At 42.2% G+C, this 17347-nt stretch overlaps 1 protein-coding gene across 1 annotated transcript in view; it reads left to right on the top strand.

The window, feature by feature from the left end:
* The window catches only part of TMC1 (transmembrane channel like 1), a 194850-nt gene that overhangs the window by 167207 nt on the left and 10296 nt on the right, over positions 1-17347 (top strand). Inside the window, exons 15-16 of the mRNA XM_045469691.1 lie at positions 3138-3266; positions 12807-12874. Of these exons, the coding sequence (XP_045325647.1) occupies positions 3138-3266; positions 12807-12874 (197 nt within the window). The remainder of the gene's footprint in view (positions 1-3137; positions 3267-12806; positions 12875-17347) is intronic.

A 17347-nucleotide genomic window follows, 5' to 3' on the forward strand; every position in this document is an offset into this window, starting at 1 on the left:
ATCTCTATTATCTCTATTTTATAGTTAAGGAGACTGGGACCCAAAAAAGTAAAATAATTTGCTCAAGCTCTTAAACGACGTCAATGACGGGAGCCCACGTTTAACCCATATAGTCTGGGTAGAGTTTGCATCCTTACCCATAGTGCTGAATTGTCCCTAGGAACATAATTAACATCAACACATACTCTCCAAGGTCCTACTATGGGACGTCTAGAGTTCTAGAGTCTGTGGTCCTCTGTGATGCCCCTTGTCTATGGTGTTCCTGTTATCTACTCATGACTCTTAGGTTTACTGATCAAAGCTGCCTAGACATTTTAACTGACTGAGGGTTAAGTCGTGAGGTGTGAGGTGTGGTGCTCAACGGGGCCTCTGTGTGGAGAGTGTGCTCCCATCCTGACTAACACGCTAGAACTGGGATTGGACGTGCCCCTGAGGTGAGCTGAGCCACTGTTTGGGGATTCTCTTATAAAGCATTGTTTGGGTTTTTTTTTAATGTTTATTCAGTTTTGAGAGACAGAGAGAGACAAATCGCAAGCAGGGGTGGGGCAGAGAGAGAGGGAGACACAGAATCTGAAGCAGGCTCCAGGCCCTGAGCTGTCAGCACAGAGCCCGACACGGGGCTCGAACTCACGGAACTCACGGACCGGGAGATCATGACCCGAACCGAAGCCAGACCCTTAACTGGCTGAGCTGCCCAGGCGCCCCAAGCATTGTTTTCTTCTAATGGTTGGTGAATAAATATTCTTATGTCTCGGTATAATGTTTGGATCTTCTCCTGGTACATTTTTTAATGTTTATTTATTTATTTTTGAGAGAGAAAGAGAGAGAGAGAAAGAAGGGGCAGAGAAAGGAAGAGAGAGAATCCCAAGCAGCCTCCACCCTGTCAGCGCAAAGCCCAATGCAGGGCTGAACCCACGAACTGTGAGATCATGACCTGAGCCAAAATCAAGAGTTGGATACTTACCCGACTGAGCCACCCGGGCACTTCCGGTATTTTAGGTGACAGAACGCTGCTCAGGAACAGTAGGATTTCAGTTATTGGGTGAGGATGTTTAGGAACTGTAGGAACTTCAAAACCGCTCTGAAATTTTCTCTTACCTGAGGAGGCCCTCCTGAGCTGGCAGTGCAAGCCAAAAAAATATCCCTCATCGCCTACCTCTGATTGATACTAGTCATTGGAGCCTGAACTCAAATTGGTTGGGGAATGAAAAGGAGAATCAGAACAGGGAAGGGAAAAGTTGTGGCCGGAAATAACTGCAGGAATTTACTATCACCCAATCATTCATTCTGTATTTATCGAGCAGCCGCTGAGAAGTAGGCATCGTGCTGGATACTAGGGGTACATGCTGGTTCCTTGCCCTTGTGAAAACTATGCTCTTGAATAATTTTGCCAAATTTGCGAATTTACAAGGGTGACGATGAAATGCAAGGAATCTGAGAACTTTGTACAGAGAGGCTTGCCCTTGTCACCGAGGGGAGTGAAACTCTCCCCACTCAGGGATGCTGTAGTGATGTGTATGACTTGGTGTGTAAACTGAGTCAAGAAGTGAAGTGAGAATGACTGAGTGGAGTGAGGACCACATGCAAAGGCCCTGTGGTCTGAAGAAGTATGGAGACTGAGGCTCTCAAGGAAAGCCAGTGGGGCTGGAGTGAAGAGGCGAAAAGCAATACCAGAAGCATATGGGGAGCTACACAGCAGTCGGATTATACAGAAACTTCCAGAGCGTGCAAGAACCCCACGCTCTCTTGGTCCACTTTTTACTCCGGCTCTTGCTGCCCCAAACAGCTGCACGTCCCGGTTTCCTGGTAGCATTTCAACTCAGCCGTCTGCATCACCCTCCAAGTTTCCGTGCTGTCACAGGGTGAGGTGATCATTCCACGTGGGGCCACCCTTGACTAGCGGGGGGGGGGGGGTGCCGGTTCAATATGTCTCCCTTCTGTCTCTGGCACGGACAATTCGGAGGCTTATTCTATATGGCTTTCAAGGCTTCTAGGTGGGTGCCCACCAGGGTAAGACTCACGTGATTTTAACATGCTCTTGGGCCAAAGCTCTCCTTCCTTCTATTTCATTCTTCCCAACCTCCACTCCTGTTCTCTCACAACACTTCCCAAAATATACTGCTGGCCTCCAGGCCCTTGTCACAGGCATTGCTGGTGGTGAAAACTAACGCTAAGTTTTAAAGTTCGTATTTTAAAGTGTTTAATATCATAGTTTTTGCTTTTGTTCCATCCGTATTGTAGTTAACTACTACTTACGGCAGATGGTGTTTAAAAGAGTAGTAGTTATCTTTTAAGAACAAGGGATATTAAAGTTAAAAGAAATAGGAGATAAATTCTATTCCGTATGGTACTTGGACATACCAAGAATCCTGGAGGTGGTACACAATTTTCCGGAAGCATAGCTCTGACGTGTGAGGCTGAAAATTCACCTAATGACTGCTATTCAAATGGTCCTTTGCCCCATGAGAAAATTCTTTCTCACTAATTATCTTATCTTATCTTATCTTTAAAATGTTTATTTATTTTGAGAGAAAGAGAAATCTAGCAGACAAGCGACGGGGGCAGGGGGCAGGGAGAGAGAGAATCCCAAGCAGGCTCCTCATTGTCAGTGCCGAGCCTGATGCGGGGTTCCATCCCACAGACTGTGAGATCATGACCTGAGCAGAGATCGAGAGACTGGGAGTTTGGATGCTTAACTCAGCCACCCAGGTGCCCCTAACTTATAAACATTTTTAACACATTAGACAGACTAATCCTGTATCACATTTGCTGCCAGTACTTTTCCCAGCGTGTCTTTTCAACTTGATAAATATTGCTGTTTGCTAGATTAAAGTCTTAAACTAACATGTGGTCAATATATTCCTGGTTTTATTTCTTATGTCATACCTATAAAAGTTTCCCAGTAAGAAGACTTTCGATACCGTGGCTTTGCAATGTTGAGACAATTATTTTTAGACTAAGAAAATAAGGGTGAAATAGTCTTCACTTGCTAGATAGGCCTTTTTTTTTTTTTTTTTTTTAACTATTGATTGTGGTTTCTAAGCTAATACTATGCAGAAGCACAACAAACCTGATGTCGACACTAGGGCCATTTGAAAGGAGAAATGCTCGTTTTAATCTGGCTAATATCCCAACAGGAATTTGTGCGGCTGACCGTTTCTGATGTTCTGACCACTTATGTCACAATCCTCGTTGGGGACTTTCTCAGGGCATGTTTTGTGAGGTTTTGCAATTACTGTTGGTGCTGGGATTTGGAATATGGATATGTAAGTATGATATTCACTTTTCTCTTATCAGATTATTCCTTTGTGGATTATCATTTGCACACACAATGCAAGAAAAAGACTTTAGAAGGTGGGGCCACCTGTAAGACATTAATAATGAAGACCAGGGAATACAGTTCTGATTCAGAAGGGTTTCAGACAGGAGTGTCATGATTTCGGACATTCTGGTAAAATTAGCCCGGGACGGCTAAAGCAGCGGAGCTCAACCTTTCCGTGAATGTGGTGAACTCAATCGATCAGGGACCCATAGGCAGCCCCCTCCCCTTGAAGCTTGCCGACATTTCTAGAAGCAGGGCAAGATGGGTGTATCAACTGCACATTCTGTTAATTCCTTTGTTTCTATGAAACAGAGTCCTGGACAGTTACTGTGCAGGGCATTGAGGGATAAAAGAATTCAGCAAATATGGTGCTAATTTCATAAAGCTCGCGGGGTAATGAGAGCTCAGCAGAGACACGAGCAGGGAGATGTGGAAGTTTCAAGGAAGGCCCAGGGTGCTGATAGAGCTTTGGCGAGTGGTGAACCTGAGCTCTGAACTCTGGCAAGATGATTTCCTGCCCCACAACAACAGTGCAAGTTTCTCTGACTCCCTCCCCAGCTCACCTTCTACGCTAAACCCCAGGTGCCCCCCGCAAAGTTCAAGGGCAGCAGCAGGGCACACATCACTCTTGGTCTACCACCTTGTCAGGTGACCGCTGTCCCTCTTTTGCAAGTGTAACCGTCATCTTGGGAACTATGACCTGAAGGGTTGACTGTGATCACTTGCTTTAGATCCTCCAATGGCTTATAAGTACTTAAAATGGATTCCAAATCCCTTTCCAAGGCCTTCGATACCATATGGGATCTGTTTCTTATTTCTCTCTGAGCTCGTCTTCTACCAATTTTGTTCTTGCTTTACAAAGTCCGTACACTCTGGAATTCTCTCTTATGCTCAAACACAAGATGATCTTTGCATGTGCTCTAGCTGTTTTTCCCTGTAGGGTGCAGATTCCTAGAATTTGGCGCGGTTGACGCCTTCTTGTCATTAAGGACTCAGCTACTATGTCACCTCCTTTGAGCTGTTCTCTGACCTTCCCATCTAACAGAGCTTACCAGGCACTCTGTCTCAACACCCTGCTTAATTTTCTTCATAGGATGTATAACTATCTGACATTTCCTTTTAAAAACAACCTTATAACCTATCTCTCACAGTTTGAATGAAAGCCCTGTAAAAACAGAAGCTTTGACCTCTCGGCTTAGAACTATGCTTGTCACATGGCAGGCGTTATATGTTGACCGTCTGCTTCCGTGTCGAACCTCTGCTTTCTAACACCATCAAGGCAAGGCCACCAATTGACAGAATTCTGCCTGCTTCCAGGGACGTGCCCGTGGGGTCCGTTCTGGCTTCGTATGGCGGAGCCAATGCTGTTTCTCCCCTTGCTGGAGGAGGGGTCTCCTTTTCTGCTGCCCTCTCCTCAGTCCCATGCCCTCTAGTCTCCGGAAAAATCCTATACTCAGAACGGTTTCCAAGACACCAGCCTGGATCCTCAGCGTGGCTCTCTGACTTTGAGATTGTACCTTTGATGATTAGGTCATCTCTGCCACCCTCACTGAAAGTGCCTCTGGGACGGGCCAGAAGTGGTTAGGTAATGCTCTTTGGTGAACTCCAGTGAGGTAATGCTATGGATCCAGGATGCCGTTGTATTGTTTTCCCATTCCCTGCTATGAGGTATTCAGCTGGCTTGGTTTCATTTCTATTTTCCCTGTCTGATTCAGCTCTTCTGAGGCCGACGTAAAAATTGCCATTCTTTTCTTAGGCCATTGCTTGGCTTATGCTTGCCTTTTATCCCTCACTGCTTTCTTCTTAAGTGCTAGAAAATTTTGCTTCAAATATGAAGTCAATAAAACATGACCTGGATGCATAAAAGCTGTAATTAAATGACTGTAATTTATTATTTATTGAGTGCTGACGGTGCTCTTGGGTTAGTACAAAGTACAGGAAAAAAGACGAGTTCCTGTCTTAGGTCACAGAGACTTTGTTCCCATGTTACTTTTGGAAGGCTCTTTAGAAAGAAGCCCAATATCAAAACAAGTTTTAAACAGTAAAGGGTGGCTGGTGGATCTTCGATGTGGATCCTACTATCATTGGCCCATCACGTAGAGAGGGTACACGGTCGAGTGCTTACCAGGTGCAAATCGGTATGAGCAAACCTCTGTGCTGGGTGATAGGGGTACAGAGATGTAGAAGATGTAAGCCTAAGGAGAGGTTGCACACTTGGGCTAGATGCCTCGATTCAGCTTTCCGATATATGTATTTTTCTCTTGTCTACAGAGTGTTTTTGTTTGTTGGTTTGGTTTGGTTTTTATTTATTTATTTTTTAATGAGCTCATATTTTACAACTGGAAGTTTTATATTTAAAAAAAATATGGATTTCTTGCTTTTCGTGACATATTGGGAGGGCTGGCAACATTAGATCCACATCCCCACACGGCAGAAATTGGCTGCAGTGAGAAGCCACTGCCTGGCGGCAGATGGAATTTGCATCCCCCGGCCCGCACACTCTTTACTGCCCTTTGATCCCGCAAGTTCTTGTTATTAGTACAGAGCAGAAAATATAAATGCCACAGAAGAAACCAATGGTTGCATGACTTTGGGGGGTGGATGGAGGGAGGGAGAAAGGGAGAGAGGGAGGAAAGGAAAGAGAGAAACAGAAAGAGAGGGAGGAAGAGGGACAGAGAGAGATCAGAAATGCAAAGGCGTGTTGTAGGAAGAGGGCCTTGAGCCGGTCTTGAGAAAGCCTCAGAATTTCAAAGGTCCAGTGGAAGCAACGGTTCTCAGTGGAGGGACCAACGTAAGACAGGGCCCAGCATTGATTAAATTTTTATTGGGTGTCAGTTAAACTTTATCTAATTTTTACTTATGGTAATAAATATTATGGTTACGTTTATTTATAGGCATGTAGATAAATATGCTCACAGATAAATTATAATGGTAGGCACAGATTGTTTCCTTAAGAGAAATTTCTCTACGTTGAATTGCCCAGTCCTAGAGAATGTAGAATTTAAAAAATTCATTCACTTTTATTTATTCTATTTAAAAAAAAATTATTATCGTTTTTTTTTTGTTTTTTTTTTGTTTTTTTAATTTGAGAGAGAGCGAGAGAGACAGCATCCGAGCTGGGGAGAGGGGCAGAGGGAGAGAAAGAGAATCTTAAACAGGCTCCATTCTCAGCACAAACCTTCGGTCACTTTTATTACAACAGCTTCTGTAACGACTAAACTCTGCGGACTCCAGCCTCAGCTCCAGAGAGCCACAGAATGTTAATGTCTGGTGGAACGTTGACACAATCAGTCATACATCCTTTATTTCACACCTGAAAATTGAGAGCTTATGAATCGAAGTGAGTTGCCTGGGCTTGTGTGGCCGCCAGGGAATAAACGAGGGCAGGACACAGCCATTATGTTAAATATGCTGAATGGTATATACTGGTCGTATCAGAGTAACTTGAATGAAAAGCGACCCCATATGGTTCTCCAGTTACAAATTTATGGCCGAAGTATTATCACAACAAACCTATAAAGATGAGCTGAGCTGCGAAAATGACTGGCTAATGGTAGGCTGTTAGAGCATGTAATGTAAGTTAATGTTTTCCAAGGCTTCTCCAAACAGAGCAGACGATTTTCAATGTTTCCGAAGTGTTCACTGACTCATAGGACGTGGAATGGTTTCTCCCAGGAGGGATTTTAGCCCCCCCAGGTTCGGCACAACTGCCCTAAAGCCTCATGTAAACTCTTTGGGTTTCCTGCAACAGTTCAACACAGAATCCCTTTACTTTCAGTTTAGCTTGTGTTGACATTACCTTTGCTATTCATCAATAAAAAAGGTAACAGGTATGCAAGAAGAAATAGAACTGAATACACAGCGTGGTATTAGAACATGGTCAATCAAATGAAACCTCAGCATCTTGTTTCAAGTTACATTTTTGAGGTGGTCCTTGTTAAATTTACATAAATGGAAAATATAAGAGGTTTCCCTGAGATCTGATGAAGGGGTTCAAGATTATTAATAAACGAGAGGCATATGTTTGACAGATCATAAAAGTGGACTCCATAGTATAGTATATCTTATGTAGTTCTTATTATATGTCAGAACTTCTAGAAAATACTTTAGACATATTATTGCATGTATTCATACCAGCAATGCTATGAGGTAGCCCCTTTTTTCCCCAACTTTACAATAAATAAGCCTTAGAGGATGTTTAATAATTTGCTCAAAGACATATCCCTAAACATTGGTGGAACTAGGACTCAAACTCATGTTGAATCAGCTTCAAAGCCATCAACCAGATTTCTGTCATGTTAAATTTTCACTGTAACGCTTAACCCTAGAAATTTCAAGGACTCTGTCAAGTCACGATAAATTCATGAGCCAATCTATGACATGGGTAACTCAAAGCACTCCCAAGATTAGACAGGTCACCTGCAATAGAATGGAGTTAACAAGAAAGCCTGTGATGTACAATTAGAAAGAGGGGCATCTGGGTGGCTCAGTTGGTTAAGCATCTAACTCTTGATTTCAGCTCAGGTCACGATTTCACTGTTGTGAGATCAAGTCCTATGTTGAGCTCTGCGTCAGGCTCCGATTAGAAATAAACTGATGTTCCCCGGCTGGGAATGAGGTACTATTTAACAGTCCAGGAAGATGCCATGCTAAGGAGTCAGTAAGAAGTCTTGAGTATCCCATGAAGGGTTGACAACATGGGAAAAGGGACAGTACATTCTGGATGTGAAGTTCCACTTGAACATTGGACAGTATTTCTGCAGACAATGAGGGTTGAAGTACAAAGCCCCGAGTTTTCTGAGTCACCCTAGTAGATGAGGCTAGGATTTGTCCTACATCAGTGGTTCTTATATTTGAGGAGACACCAGAATCCCCCGAAGGCAGGTGAAAACACAGCATTTCTGATCTGGGACAGGTCCCGGAGAATTTACTTTTCATTTTCTTTTTTAAAATTTATTTATTTATTTATTTATTTATTTATTTATTTATTGAGAGCGCACTCACGCAAGTGGGGGAGGGGCAGAGAGAGGGAGCCTGAAACAGGCTTCAGGCTCTGAGCTGTCAGCATAAAGCCCAACACGAGACTCGAACCCACAAACCGTGAGATCATGACCTGAGCCGAAGTTTGACGCTTAACTGACTGAACCACGCAGGCGCTCCCAAAATTTACTTTTCTAACAAACTCCCAGGTAATACTGCTGCTTCTGGTCTGGGGACCAGAATAGTCTTGAGAACCATTGACCCAGAGTGATTTTAGCTGTGGGCAAGTGAGATTTGTATGTCAGACAGGACATTGCAATGACAGAATTCTCTCTGAGATATTCCACAATATCCATAGGTTAATGATCTGTCCCAAATAACTAAGCTTGCAGACAGAGGATGAGTTTTCATGGCTCTTCAGTCCAGTGACAACCATCTGTCTTCGTTGTGGGCAGATGACTGACTCCCGCCCGCCACAAAGGTCCAGAAATAAAACAAGATAATTTCCAATCCCTTGACTGTTACAGACCTCAGCCTAAATCCAAATGGGATCTGCTTTTGCTGGCCCCTAAAAGTCTTATCAGGGATGAGCAGCCCTTAGTGATTTTGTTATATGCATCCCATTTGAATCAGTTCATTTCTCAGTTTTCAGGAAAACCTATTTTTTCCCAAGCATCATTTACCTTCAAGCTATTTATGTTTTAGAGGCGATTAAGCAAACGTATTGCAAACTGATTTATGCTTGTGTTATTAAAGTATTGCTTTTAAGACTTTAAAATACAATATCATCTCAGGTTTTCATTAAATCCATCTCTAAAAGAATGAGCATTGAATTTTATAGCGTATGAGTGTGTGTGTGTGTGTGTGTGTGTGTGCACGCACATGTGTGTTTGCCTCCTTACTTTTGTTTTTGGTTTTTTTTTTTTGGAGTGAGATTTTCTGAGTTGAACTCATATAGTATTCAAGTGCATTTCTAAGATGTTTACAGAGAAGCAATTCTTTAATAACTGCATCTAATTTTTCAACCCATTACAGATTTTAGATTAGAAAAGGATCTTAGAAATGATCTAGTTCAGAAGTTGGCAGACTTTCCCTGTAAAGTAAAGGGCTTGATGGTAAGTGTTCTCACTTCTGCAGGTGTGATATTGTGATAAAATAAGAAATATATATTTTGGTCTCCAGCTCCAGCTCCCGGGCAGAGCTCCTAAAACCTTTGTAATTTCCTAAGCGGTACAGGTGCTAGGATCATCTTTTGTTCCAATATTTGGTCTTTGACGCTGGTTCCTGATACAGAGCCCCCAAATTCTTTGGGATTACCTGGGTGACGGGAACATTGCTTGTTCCAATGAGACAATGCTTGGTGGCTCCTAGATAGCTTCAGGATGGGGACTGGTCAACAGAAAGGCCGAACCACGATTAGAAGCTTGAAACTTTCAGCCCTATCTCCCCCATCCTCCAGGGAGGGGAAAGGGGCTGGAGAGTGAGTTAATGATAGATCATGCTTACTGATGAAGTCTCCATAAAACTCCCTGACCTGTGGGGTTCAGAGAGCTAGCAGGTCGCTGAACACGTTGAGGTGCTGGGAGGGTGGTGTGCTTGGAAAGGACATTCGTGCCCTTTTCCTCATACCTTGCCCTATGCATGTGCACCTCCTCCATCTGTCTATTCCTGCCATATTTAATAATAAACAGTAGCCGAGCAAATCAACTGTTTTCTGTAGTTCTGTGAGCCGTTCTAGCAAATTATCAGACTCGAGGAGGGAGATGTAGGATCCTCTGACTTAGAGCCAGTCACTCGGCATAGACGACAATGTGAACTTGTGATTGGTGTCTGCAGTGGGGCATTCTTGTGGGACTGCGCCCTTAACCTGTGGGGTCTGCACTAGCTCGGGACAGTCAGTGTCAGAACTGAGTTAAGTGCTAGAGCACCCGGCTTATGTCCGTAGAGAATCGGGGCACTGTTTAGCAAGTACTGTGCGTGGAGCGTGGAAAACACTTTTGCTTTCAGCAGGCGATATGGTTTCGGTGGGGACTGTTGAGCTCTCCTGTTTTCGTGTCCGGCAGCCACAGGCAATACATAAACGAACGAAGGCCGCTGTCTTCTAATAACTATCTGTTTACAAAAACAGACAGTGGTCCAGATTGGGCTTCTGGTCCACAGTGTGACAACCACTGACCTAGTTTTTCGCACCAGTTTATCTGTGAGGAAACTGAGGCCTGACGAGATACGCAACGGGCCCAGCTCACGCAGCTAGGAAGTGGCAGGGCAAGGTCTAATGCTCAGACAAGTGTATGGACCCCAAACCCTTGGTACAGTAGGGATGCCCTCTACCCATCTTTCGCATCAAGTCAATTTGTGCATCAAAGGTTGTATTCCTCCGGCTGACCCTGCTGCTCACACAGTATGCGAACAAAGGCTCCCAATGTGTCCTTTATGTTTTTATAGTTACCTAGTTGTAAAAATATCTCAAATGGGCTTTAAGAAGCTTATATATTCGTGAGAGTAAAGAAAATACACTTCTAAAGGGTTGAAGTTTTTAAATTTTACATAGCTTGGTGGGCTAAATCATGGCACTATTCTAAAGAGGTCAAAGATGAAGGTTTGTTTCTTAAACTGACATGGGGAAGAGCCGTTCCAAGGCCACAGATGGCACAGGCCACCCAGCTGAGCATTTGTCAAATGTGTTCTGGGAGCTCACAAGGCTTCAGGCAAAGGGAAAGGTGGTCCAGAGCAAAGCGCTCCTGATGAAATTGGGGCCTGGATTCAAGAACTCTCGAGGCAAGGCATTCAAAAGCTGTGATCGTTCTGTTGGGGTTCCAAACCAGACAACTCTCCCATCTTCTTACAAATATTTTTAGGGGGTGTTCTTGGGTTTGAAAAGAAGAATGACGCTTGCGTGTGCATGTGTGTGGGCGTGAGCATGCGTGTGTGTGGGCTGTGTGTGGGCAGGGAGTTTTGATGAAGATACAGGGGGTCTGAAGCCACCTCCGCAGATGCCGGGATCTGGGACAGGATTAAGGACCTGCTTCCCGTTTGGTCTCTCTTTCATGGTCTTCTTGGTGCTCTCAGTTCACAATTTCGCTTTTCTTTCTCTTGTCACTGGTTAGTCAGTTTCCTGACTGATTGTTCTCTAGCCCAGCTCAAGTAGGAGCCAGTTTCATTGCTGTTGCTAATTAGCATTACTCCCATTGGTAGACGCTTTCCTTCTAGGATGCTTGATGTGTTACCAGAAAGCCTTTCGACAGGCCACCCTGGGACAGATGCCCACCTCAGTTCCTATTGGTGGGCCTTCTGCACAAAAAAAAAACAGCCTGATGCTGTACCCTAAGCAGGGTGGCATCTAGGAGACAAACACTGGATATTGAGTTGAACAACTTCTTAAACTTTAATTGCCTCTCTCTATATTCATTTTATTGTAAAGGAAATCCACATTTTTTTGAAAAATACAGTGAAACATTGGATTGCGAGTAACTTATTCTGCAAGTGTCCCACAAGACGAGCAAGCATTTCTAATAAATCTTTACTTGATAGTCAAGGATGCCTTGCAATGCAAGTAGTAAGTGACGCTGAATGTCACATGATCACAAGTGAGCCAATGGTTCTTGAAACTCGCTTTGATATATGAGTCCTTTGGATTACAAGCACGTTTCCAGAACAAATTATGCTCACAAACCAAGGTTTTACGGTGTTTTAAAGTATGCAAACTTAAGGAAGAAAATGAAAGTCATGATACACCCCCCACCTATAACACCTGGTAATTTGTTGGGCATTTTCAAGTCTTTTCCTTATGCATAATTTCATATTCAGTTGATAAAAATAATGAATGTATAATTTTATATATTCGTTGCTTAACATCAAATCCTAGTTTTCCTTTGCGTAAGTAAGCATTCTTCAAACGGTGACCTTGATTATGTGCACTGTATATCACAGTATAGATATACTGTATTTACTTAACCAATACATATGAAGAAAAGGCTATAAAAAGGTTATCTTTTCCATTATGAGGTATGTTTAAAAATTTAATTCCTGCCCTCTCGCTTTCTAAATTTTCCAAGTTCTGGCTCATGTGCCCAGAGAGTCATTATTGGATATTTAGATGGTGTCATCTCTGCTTGTTACCCTTTGTCAGCATTTAAGCTCGATTTGTTAACTCACGTTCCCAGAGGTAGACTCACAGGGCCAAAGAGACTGAGATTTTCTTAAGTTTTTAATACACATTGTCAAACTTTTCCCAGAAGGTTGCTCCAATTTTTACAGTGGGCCGTGCATGAGAGCCCAGTGGTCCACACTTTCACAACATTTTGAATGACTGCTTTAGAAAATGAGCCTTACTTTGTTAAAAAGGGTGCTGCATTATTTTATTTAGCACTACTCGTTTATTAGATTGATTATTCCGTGATTATTGCTGCATGGAAGCATACCTATGCAGAAACATGTACCACTCGGGTTTTTCAGTTTGCACCATTTGATATGTTAATCCAGCAAATGTCTGTGTCTTCTGTAGCCTTCATACACTGAATTTGACATCAGCGGCAATGTCCTCGCTCTGATCTTCAACCAAGGCATGATCTGGTAGGTCTGCTATTGGACTGTTTACAACTTACAGAAAAGCCGCAAAGAACATTATTGCATAATGCATTGTAGCCTGGTGTCAGAGAGGTCCCCAGTCTGGGTCTAACTCAACTGTTGCCTTTGCAAAGTGGATAGGAAAATCTTGTTTATATTTGTATTTATATTTATATTATATTTATATTTATATTATATTATGTTTAGCTTATATTAATATTATATTTATATTTGTATTTATATTCATATTTGTATTATAATTACATTTATATTTGTATTTATATTCATATTTATATTTGTATTATACTTACATTTACATTTATATTATACTTATATTTGCATTTATATTTATATTATATTTATATTACATTTATATTATATTTCTATTTATTTATATTTCTATTTATATCTTAACTCTTCGTCCTCAAAGACATCTGCCTGTTTTGCAGAGCGTTCCTTTATCAAATACTGGGAGTGTATTTCCGCTTTGTAGCTTCTTTGAAAGCTTTTTTATACTTTTATATCCTGTGACACTAGGGTCTACTGGTGAAACATTAATGGTCCCATAGCCACATGTTAAGTATGAAATAAATTAATGTCAGGCCCTTCTGAAAAACTGATTTTATTCTGTCATTATCGAGTATGTTTAGAATACAACTTGTTGTTGCTTTTGAAAAAAATATCTTACCAAATCCAGTAGTTTTAGGTAACTGGACTACTGGAGATGTAACTTACGTTTTAGGAAGTTCAAGCTAAAAATACGATCACTGTTTCGTAACTTGTTTCACAGGCCATTTACACATCAGAATTATGTCTTTTGATGTACAAAGGATTGTCATATCTTTTATTAAATGAAAGCATTCTCACTGTAAACCTTGACAGGTTAAGATGAGCCGATATAGTAGAAACTGTTTTTGAGTTTAAAAATTGGTTCATGGCATGCGATTCATCTAGGGACCATGTGTCTTGGAAATCTGTCACTTTTAACTAAGAACACCCAACCCACAAGCTACAATTGAGCATCTTTATCTTACTGACACTTGTTTAATATAACACCGTGCCACTGACCACACCATCGTCCTATGTACTAGTCCTAGTAACTTGGCTCAAATTTTGCACAAGCTTTATATAGCACTTAAATCCTTCAACCATGGCTGCATTGAGCTGTTAAACCTTCGCAAGACTGCACCTCTCTGCAAATGTTAAAATTATCTTGCTTTAGTGATATAAAGACCATAATCAAGGACCCCATCATCCTGCCCTGGAGTCTGTCCAATTCCTGTGCCTCACTAGGTCAATACATATGAAGAAAAGGCTATAAAAAGATGATCTTTTCCATTATCAGGTACATTTAAAAATCTAATTCCTGCCCTCTCGCTTTCTAAATTTTGCAAGTTATGGCTCATGTGCCCAGAGAGTCATTAAAGAGTGAAATGCATCTTTCATTCTCTAAGCAAGGAGGAAAGTCAAGTTGGTCCAACATATGACCACCAACAGAGAGAGTAAAGGGAAAAGCTTCTAGCAGTTCTGGATCTTTCATTTTCTGGAGGGGATTCTGCTGTCACAGCAGAAAATGGCTAACTTCACTACTGGAACAATGAGAACCATCACCTTGTATCAGTTTTAAAACTCCCTGGCTTCTACACAGAGTGCCACAAATCCCTCAGGCCTGGTGGATGCCATTTGTGCAGACACATGCTACATGTCTGTTTCTTCTTCTTTCATAGCAAAGACAACAGACTGGCTTAGAAATTCATTTTCATGATCAGAAAAGCCGTTGAAATGGCTGTCCTGATTCATTTCGCTTGTAATTTTGCAACTATTTAGTCCACCATGGTTCATGTTGAAATTCTTAAATATCCAAAACCCTTCCCCCATTCTCTCATGGGCAGACCCATTACCAAAATCTCTCCACTATCCCTTTCTGTGTATTCCTCCTTTAGATAGTGGTCAAGCCTTGCTTCTTGTTGGTCTGAAGAGGACATTAGAATGTGATGGTGTTTTTTTGAGCGTACAGAGATAATTACACCCCGGAGTTACAGAAGCAAAAGAACTATTGCTTACTTTCAGGTCAACCCTTTGCAAAGACAGATGGTCTTTTTCCTAACTCCCACAAAGTTGGTAAAGGAGGGAGGATGTGGTTGGTGGGCAAGGTGTGAGGAGTGTGTATTCCAAGTGTGGTAGGCTCCCCCGCACAAGGGGGCTCACACATGGTAAGCTACTGTCTTACGAGGCACAAGGAACTGATACTGGAGCTTGGTCACACAGAAACAAAAGACTGTGGGACGTTTGCACTCACATCCGTTGGTTCGTGACTGGAGACATTCAGGTACAGCTTTAGGGATTTCTAATTAGGGGATGTTATTAAAGTGCAACTTTAAAGGTAAAATCCATTTTGGCATGTAATTGGCTGACATGATCAGTACACTTTCATATCACGCACTTCATTTTAAAATGGATAGCACAGGGTTTCGTCATCGTATTTTAAAACGACAAACAGGGGCGCCTGGGTGGCGCAGTCGGTTAAGCGTCCGACTTCAGCCAGGTCACGATCTCGCGGTCCGTGAGTTCGAGCCCCGCGTCGGGCTCTGAGCTGATGGCTCAGAGCCTGGAGCCTGTTTCCGATTCTGTGTCTCCCTCTCTCTCTGCCCCTCCCCCGTTCATGCTCTGTCTCTCTCTGTCCCAAAAATAAATAAACGTTGAAAAAAATAAAATAAAAATAAAAATAAAACGACAAACACACGTCATATCTCTATCAGAACAGGGTGTAGGGGCAGCAGAAAACAGTGAAACAGAAGATGGGTGTGGACATTGCTCCAACACTGTCTCTTTGTGTACCTCTTCTACCTTTGTCCCTGTCTGCTACCTCATTTTCTTGGTTGATCAGATGTGAATAATTTACCTGACATGTACCATGTCACTGGAGTAATAAGGAGAGCTCAATGAAAGAAGCTTTCATTCGCTTTGATCTTCTTGGAAGAAAAGCACTTTATAAGGCTAAGGTATTACAAGGATCTTGAACTGACAGATGACAGGATCAAGTGTGGGTAAGGGACTTAGTGAGCCGAGCTGATTAGTGAGTCACCGGCAAAGACAGTTTGAGCATTAGGGTTCAGCTATCACTGTGCCAGGATCTGTTTTTCTAGGTTATGGTTCTCGAACCTGTTTGTTCAGAGTGCCCATTTGATATTTATTTTGAAAATCTGAGGTTTATAGGTGCACGTACCTAGGTGTGTGCATATATACGTATACAGACGAATGATGCATATATATATATATGTACAAATGTGTGTGGCTTTAGGTAAGTCTAGGTATTAAATTATATACAGAATTGTGTCTGAGGATAAACTAGGTTGTATAGCAGCTAAACACCACCCCCTCCCCCCCAAAGCTTAGTGGTTTACAAAGGGAAAAGTTTTCTTCTTATGTACTCTGCATGTTCAATGTGGGTTGGTAGAGGGATCTGCGCTTGTGAGTTACTCTCACTCTAGAGTCCTAGACCGGCCAAATTGAGTCCATCTGGAGCAACACTGGATAGGGTAGCAGAGAGATGAGAAAAAAATCCACACAGGGCTTTCAACGTTTCTATCCAGTAGTGAGACACCTCATTTTGATTTCCATTTCCTTGGGCAAAACAAATCGTATGGCCAAGCCCAGCTTTAGAAGGGAACACACATAATCATTCACAAGCATCTAACATGACTAATATTGGCATTTGAGAATACAGTGCACTGCTATGTAATTGTTGCCCCTTACCTGAGACTGTCACTCACTCGCTCACATTTTTGAGGCTCCGGGTTCTCTCTGGCTATCCTGTAACAAAGATACCCCGTGTTGTTGCAAAGTCTATCTTCTTACTTTTTTTAATTCGTAAAATTTATATGTTAGAGAAGTTTTGGGTTCATAGAAAAACTGAGTGCAAAGTACAGAGCGTTCCCATACGCCCCCAAGCCCCCACAGGCGCACCCACTATTGACATCCCACACCGCAGTGGCACATGAGTTACGATTGATGAACCTGCATGGGTAGATCATCGCCTGAAGTCCGTACCATTAAAAAAAAATAGTTTATCTTTCTTCAGAGTGTCTGGTCCACTCGTTATGTTCAAATGTCATTCAGATCTGTTGTATCAAATCCTATCAACAAGAAAATCCAGATTTGGGGAAGATTCCACTTTTAAATGAAATAGCTTAACGCTGGTTTGCATCATTTCAATTATAGAAATAGCAGAAATGAATTTCTTCATCTAACTCACCCCTTGCCCCCCTCCAACATAATATACCAAATTCACATTGGATTGGTTAAAACAGCCTCTCTACATATGTAGGAAATCTAAACTGCTGGCCCTAACTAGAGCTACTGAGGGCTTTATCATAGCTGGGACAGTTGAAAAGATGCGACTCTGGTTATACTTCTAAAATAAGTGCACATGTATTCTCTTTTTGGTTTTGGACCAATACATTGCTATTAATACTGTTT

Source organism: Leopardus geoffroyi, chromosome D4 (assembly GCF_018350155.1).
Source record: "Leopardus geoffroyi isolate Oge1 chromosome D4, O.geoffroyi_Oge1_pat1.0, whole genome shotgun sequence".
NCBI classification, from domain to species: domain Eukaryota; kingdom Metazoa; phylum Chordata; class Mammalia; order Carnivora; family Felidae; genus Leopardus; species Leopardus geoffroyi.